General features: G+C 43.6%; 1 protein-coding gene across 1 annotated transcript in view; it reads right to left on the reverse strand.

The window, feature by feature from the left end:
• LOC106809184 overlaps positions 1–6,251 on the reverse strand; it is a gene marked incomplete in the record, with an annotated part of 29,508 nt that extends 23,257 nt beyond the window's left edge. The window contains 1 exon segment of the mRNA XM_014812176.1: positions 5,616–6,251. Coding sequence (XP_014667662.1) covers positions 5,616–5,849 — 234 coding nt within the window.
• Between the last annotated feature and the right edge of the window lie 1,457 nt (positions 6,252–7,708).

Below are 7,708 nucleotides of genomic sequence, written 5' to 3' on the forward strand. Positions count from 1 at the left end.
CAAAAGCAGCGCGCCCTGTTGGCGCACAATCCGTAGAGCAGTGAGTGGCGTCTTTTTTGCTGTCAGGCTGGCTTGTTTTAGGCCGGCCGACTCGGATGCTGGCAAAAGTACACCCTTACAACTGATTCCCGCCGATAGTTAATCAAAACAAGTGGGGGATAATCGCTGGGGGCTATAAGTACACACGGACCGGAAGAGGCGGCCGCACTGCGCATGCGCTAACTCGATAAAGAAACGTACGATGAACTTCCAGACCGGTGTATAGCTCGTATCCGCCTATATGTAGGAACGCATGTGCATCATTCATTTCAACGCCACAGGAACATTGTTTATTTATCGTTGTTGGGCAGCCAGCCTGCGACTATTTAGTATGAATAGGCAATTTGTTCGGCGCCAAGCAAGTCAAGTCGACGGCAAGACGTAAGGCGCCACGGTTGAACCTCATGATTGCGCTGTTATTCATCTTTGTCACCAGCTTTTACAGAACTATTTAGGGTAACGCATGGGAGGCGGCAAAGTAAGAATGGGGCGGTAAATTTCATTTTCGACCCTCGCGATGGGCGATATCCATTGTTCATTCACGAGTATGTAGGTTGTTCGATATCGCATCGAACCGGTATTTTCTTGGCTTACACCAATGCCCGCCTCATCGCATGAAACATATATTACTTAAATGCAAAATATATCTTCTTACTATTATGAAATCGCTTGTTGCTTAACATTTGCGATCGCCCATAATTAGATCTGACAAAAAGCGCACGCGTAATTTAAAAGGCCTCAACTACTCAGCAGTCGCCGCGGGATGCGCTACTCCGTGTAATAGGATCAGACAGAGTTGTGTTCATTCGTAGATGTCCTTTAATCTTACACGTTTTCAGTGTCTGGCGTGGCCTGGCGCTGAGGTTTTTTAGTTATTCTACCGTGATATTTCTAAACGCTAACGTGTAAAGTGTACAGGCGCGTATTAGTGGCCGAATAGAAAACAGCCAAGAGATACGCTAAACGGGCTCTTACCACGACTAGTACATATGTGTTCGTGAAAGCGTTTCTCCAGAACGCGAACACCGGCCTTGATATATAGTGTTGGCCCGAAGATTAAACAAATGATGAGAATACATTTCCAAAGAGTCACATTTTGGGAAAAACAAAAAAACCCGTGAACCGGGTCGTTTGTCTTTTTATGCGCTACGGCGGTTTCTTACGGAGCTACCTCGGCCACGCACGACCACACCACCGGTACCGAAAATTTTTCACTAGGAGGATCTGATATAAAGAAGGTATATTTTGATAAACTTTCTCGTATTAAAATATATGAATAAATATGTTGTTAATCGTATTTTAACCAAACTTAATTGTATCTTCCGGGATATAACTTCCGGGATGTATGTTTTCATTGGCAGCCACATTTTAATGATCATCAAACTCCCATGCTCAGTTCGGTAGTGATCACATAAGCATGCATGTTGTAGAGGTCTGTCTTCAAACGGATTTTCGGCCTGACAATGAATTCGAGTTTTGGAGAGTTAGGGTTAGGGTTAGGTTTAGGGCTAGAGTTAGGGTTTTTGTTAGGTTTAGGGTTAGAGTTAGAGTTAGGGTTAGGGTTAGGTTTAGGGCTAGAGTTAGGGTTTTTGTTAGGTTTAGGGTTAGAGTTAGGGTTAAGAACTGCCGGGCATTTAGGAAAACGAAGACCGTGCCCCTGATTTAGGAAAACGAAGACCGTGCCCGGCTGCCGGGCATATAGCCACAGCGTAAGAAATAACTCTAGCTATAGCCATGGGGTGTGACCTAGCTTGGCTGATAGGGTCTGTGTCCCCCAGGGTACTGCCGGAACGTACCCTGGGTACGGTCCGGTATACCGGAACGTACCCTGGTAACTATCTAGCTGATATGGTTAGGGTTAGGGTTAGTGTCAGGGTTCTCCCTACGTTGCGCAAACGGGGCGCGCGCGCTCCGTTTGGGAAAACTCCTCCCTGTTTCAATCGTTGCGCCCCGTTTAAATTACCTCCGCCCCGATTAAATTCCACCACAATAAAAGTTTGACAGCGCGGGAATCGATCGTCAAGAATTCCCATTCGACCAGGACGCGTACGCGGACGCGTGTATTTTTACCGTACCACGCATGCACTGCAGACCATACACAAGTTTAAACAGTTAACCTGTCCCGAACCCACCACTAACTGTACACAGACTCGGCTATCTTATATATACAAGAACCCCAAATACCGTCTATGGTGTGGTGGCGATTTTACGCATTAATTAGTGGTACGGTAAAAATAACACGCCCGCGGACCCCCCTAGTTTCCCCTCCCTTTCCTTCCCCTCCCCCCTCCAGGCCCCTCCACCCACCCACCTCCCCCTCCCCTCCCCCCTGTTTCAATTTCATCCTGGGGAGAACCCTGGGCCCCCTCCATTCCCTCCACTCTTTGCCCTCCACTTGTCTGCAAGACCTCGCAATAGGGGGTACGTAGGGGTCCGGGTAGGACTCTTTCATTGTGTATGCAATAGGGGGTGGGATATTTTCATTGTGTATGCAATAGGAGCGTAGCAATGGTGAGAAACCGTCGGAAACGGGTGAGTATAGTGTCGCTTAAACAGAGTTTTTTCCACACTTGCTGTGAACTGACATAATGTTTCTCGGTCGAAATGAAGAAACAACACCTTCAACAACACCCCTGTCGATTTTACCCCCCCCCATTTACGAAAATGACATAGGTCTCAATCTGGACATCATCTCTATCCTTCCTTGAAAGTTGAACCACAGACCCTATGAGCGCCAGTTTACGATACCGATAGACGACATCGTCTCCAGCTACACCTATTAGTTACTACTTAAAACTTTACTAGATCTTGGAATTCGATGTTGCCGCCAACATAACGGTCGTTGAAGAAAATTTGCGGAACCGTGTTTTTTCCAGTCATTTGCCGCAAATCTTGACGCACACTCGCTGAGTACTCCTCCAGACTTATATCTGTATAAGGAAGACCGTGCTCCTTCATCGTGTGTTTTGCTGCCATACAGTGAGCGCATCCAACGATAGAGTATACAATAATTCTACCCTTCATGTTGCGATATATTTACTATTAACAAAATTATATCAATATAATATTTTTCGCAGACGGTCCGGAACAACAACATACGCAGTCACCGCCCGCCCCGCTTCATCGCACTGCATAGTGGTGCCATCAGGTGGCAAAAATCTAAATGTCTCGAATACACCATACACACAGCACGCAGTGACGCCGTACATACGCACGCACGCACGCACATACGTACACACGCGCGCGCGAATATATACAACTATCTTAAAGGGACTACGTCACGAATTTTCCATGGTAAAATTTGTAAAAAAAAATTGCCATTTTTTTTACATTAAAAGTAAGAACTAACGTTACTAAATATATTCTCAAACTCTCACCTGATAAAAATGTTTTTACGTTGGTTAAATTTGCAAAAATCTAGACGATTTGGTAATTTCTGTTGTCTAACACTATTCCCCCAGTGTTCAGAATGGCGTAGACAGGTCCTCAGTTGTGGGGGGGATGATTTCACTGTTACTTCCATCATAATGTATATGAAGAGTGTGCGCGCACACCGCGAGCGCCTTGGCACAAAGCCCTTAAAGGTGAGATTTTACAAAAAGTTTTATTCCTAAAATACATTGAGATAGACCTAACATATATGTTACCAGTGTTTGAAATGATAAATTATCGTCATATTTATTTTAATCCGAATATTATATCATCACGAAAAGTTCGTATGCTCCAAGATTTCCGAAGTTATGAAATAGAAATACACCTGATAAAAATGTTTTTACGTTGGTTAAATTTGCAAAAATCTAGACGATTTGGTAATTTCTGTTGTCTAACACTATTCCCCCAGTGTTCAGATACTGGCGTCTCTCTGTTTTTCACCGGCAAATTAGGGCATATAAAGAAGGTATATAAGCATGAAAAGTAAACAGAAACACTAATTGTATTTTCATACATTTTATTTTGTACAAATAATACACAAATATACTACTTGATGGTGCTAGAAATTCGTGACGTAATCACTGACGTACTGACGTACTGACGTACTGACGTACTGACGTACTGACGTAATCGTGACGTACGTACGGGAAGTATGATGTAAGTATAATAATAATATATTGTAAGCAGATAAGAATATTAAACGACAAATTAAATATAAAGATAAGCTATATTTGGCTCTAAAATTAATCGTTTACCAAAGGTTATAAAAACCCAAAGATTTCAGTGACAGGGGTGATTGGCCTTCCCTCTTGCTTGACGAAGCCTGTTCGTTGCACTCGGATCTCTCCTTCCTTCGTACACTCATAACTACACTTTATTTGTAGACTTTTAAGAATATTCTTTGCGAGGTTATGAGTTCATAACCTAATAGTCGCTATTACGCCATATGACAGCAGATGAGTTAACCTGAATCTACTAATCCATTTCAGCGGAAACGGCAAACATAAATATTATTACAGAGATAGGGGTTACGTAATCACTCCTGACTACGCAATATTTGCTCTTACAACAAGTACATTTGTAACAGAGGAGATGGTATTTACGTGAACCTATTATTTATAATGTATCATTTCAATATATATGTGCGTGCCTAGATTAAAATATTGGTGAGCGTGTATTTTATCAATGATTGATGTTTTATCAATGATTGGCATCTGTCACTCTGACTTACAATTTGTTGCAATTGGTACCCTCCAAAGCGACGTTCATTGAAGAATATTTGTGGTACACTGGAACTTCCGGTAAGTTGTTTCAGGTAGGTAACTTGCGAAGGGTGTTTTTCGAGGTCCACTTCGCCATAAGGTAAACTGTTTTCATGAAGAAGTTGTCTTGCCACACTACAGTATGGGCATACTGGGATCGTAAAAATCACGATTGCGCCCTTTAGCTTAATCACTTCACCTTGTAGCTCCATATTTATCGAATTGTAATATCATGCACACATGAAATCGCTGATCGAGTGTTTTGTGAGTAGCTATTGAAATCGAAACCAATCCGATATGTTCCTGCTGAATTGCGGTATAAACGTATGGCTGAGCCTAACGCACGCTTCTGTTGCTAGATCTATGTCCGGTGAATGCGCTGATAAAATCGCTTCACGCTCACAGGCACGGTGAAATTGTTTGCACTTCCCGTGTTAACATCACTTGAGCTTACTCTATTGCCCAGTAATACATTCGTTAGACTGAGTACACGCGTATATATGTTAGTTTAGCTGTTGAGGTGCGTAATTTGGACCTGCGTGAGCGTAAATCAACAAGTTCATTGTAAACACGTATAAACCATTGCAGGCGGATACATGAAGGTGATTTGTAAACAATACATGGCTCGATTATATATAATTATATACTATTATATATCTCTACATTCTACGGGGATCATATAGGAAATCAATACCCGGTTGGGAATGGTCTTTGCTGTTGACATTTTAAAGTAGGGCATTATTACATAATATACTATATAAAATTACAGGATACTATATAACAAACTATGGGTGATGCAATATTTAGTATATAATCGAAGCTAGTAGCACGCGGTGTAATCGAAATATAATAATAAAGATCCTATGAGATAATCTAGCTCACCTGTTTTTCCAGATCTCTAACTCCACCGATGAACAAATCGTTGAAGAAAATCAGAGGCACGCTGTTTCTCGACGTCCACGTTAGTAAGTCATTCATCAGTTCCGCGTGAAGATTTAAGTCAACCTCCACGAAAGGAAGACCAAATCGTGCCAGAGTACGTTTCGCGCGATAGCAGGAGCTGCAGCCCTGTATCGTGTAAATCACCACTCTACCTCTAAGCTCGATATCTTTCATCCTGATAAGGGCGTATATATAATAATGACGAGGTATGTAGAATATATCCCGCGTGACGAGTATCTGTGCGACTGCTGCGAACGCTGTGCTTGTGGTTGAGGCACATGCAAACAGCGCGCATTTACGCTGATCGCTCACCGCAGCGTGTTACCGGTTTTGCTCAAGGCAGTTCCGCTGCCAATGCCAAGACAGCGAGATCCGTGAACGATGAAGGTGACTCACGTAACCCGTGATCGACCGAAGTAAGTCATCATCAGGATCTTTCAGGTACTGCACGCGAGCGATGAGGAAATTAAGTGGGGGACTGTGGGCGGATCTATAGCTATATATAGATCGCACGTTAAATATACGTACGATAGATAACTTGAATGAGACGCGTGGTGGTGTATTGTAGTTATATCTGAAGACGATGCGACCTAGCTGATATCAACAGACCGAGAATACGCGAGAATATTCGGCAATATTTGGGAATACACGAGGGCGCGTCGATAACTACTAAGCAGCCACAGGGCTAAGGGGATAATTACGGGTCTCCTTGCAATTCCATTAGAGCTTCCGATGGGATGGGACATGCTAGCCGTCTTGATTAGCATGGTCGTTGACAACACTTCAACACAAAGACGGAGGTACGCGTTCTTGATAACGAGGTGGCGTCGCCTTCCCGCTGGAATTAGGCAGGTGCGAAGCACGAAGCGAGGCGAAACGGCTAAACGCAAATGTTTGGTATAACAGAGTGTATGTACAGATGTTTAAATAGAGTAGTCAGTGGAGCTAGACTAGGGGTTTTCTAGGGTGACTGTGAAATGGGTGGTGAGCAGAGCGGGTGTAGACATGTGGGATTATGGCGGGGTTTTGGAGAGAGAAGAGAGATGTAGGGGTCGGGAGTCTGGTGGTGATCGCGAGAGGAAGCACACGCGCTCACGCGCGTGTGCGCGTTGCGTTGTCTTTGTGCAAGATGGACAAACTGTGTGCGAGCAGTTATTAAAGTTTATTCCGGTTACCACACAAGTTTTGGATCTACTTCATAATTTCTACGTGAAGTCTTAATTTAAACATTACATTTGGTGCTAGTGACAGTCAAAAACCTGGATATTCCTTTGCGGACGCAACGTAAGGTACTCGATCCTTCGCGTTCTAAGGATCGATCGTAAAGTTCGCATCGACCGCAAAGCGTTCTGTGTAGCGATAATTTGTAGTAACGCGAATATACGTTTGAAATACGGGGTGTTTATCTTCTAATTATTCCTAGAACATTTGCGTTCGTGTTAAAGCTGACCGTTGAGGCATAATATATATATATATATACATGCAAGCACACCCACAGTGGCGTAGCCAGCAATTTGAAACAGGGGGGGCCAAGGCGAGGGAGCGAAGCGACCGAGGGGGGTAGGGTGTGGGAGGGGTATCCCCCCTCCACGGTAGGAGATTTAAGAAAATCGTGCATGAAAATGCATTTTTTGCAGCACTAAAATTCAGCTATTAGGGGTAACTTATATGAGAAGTGGCATCTAATCCGCTTATAACTCCTCTCTCCGCTTTTTTATTTTTTCCCGCTCCAATGCCGATCAACGTGGGATGATGGCCCCTGGCTGTGGCCGGAAGGCTCTGAGGTTACACACGACGCAGTTGGTGGACCCTTAGCTAGACCAGTGAAAATGGTGTACGAAGCAAGTGTTTTTCAGGAGAAGAGAAAGAGTTAAGCGACCAAGACAGTGATGAAGGCTATTTCTCACGGAGGAGGGTTTTCCCCTCCGCGTACAGTAGGGAATTTTGAAATATGTGCATCAAAATGGCATTTTGCGCATTTCATTTTCATTATTAGAGTGTAGGAGTCAATAGTGGTATAAGACCAATCGCCA

Source organism: Priapulus caudatus, unplaced genomic scaffold (assembly GCF_000485595.1).
Source record: "Priapulus caudatus unplaced genomic scaffold, Priapulus_caudatus-5.0.1 Scaffold334, whole genome shotgun sequence".
In the NCBI taxonomy this organism is placed as follows: domain Eukaryota; kingdom Metazoa; phylum Priapulida; class Priapulimorpha; order Priapulimorphida; family Priapulidae; genus Priapulus; species Priapulus caudatus.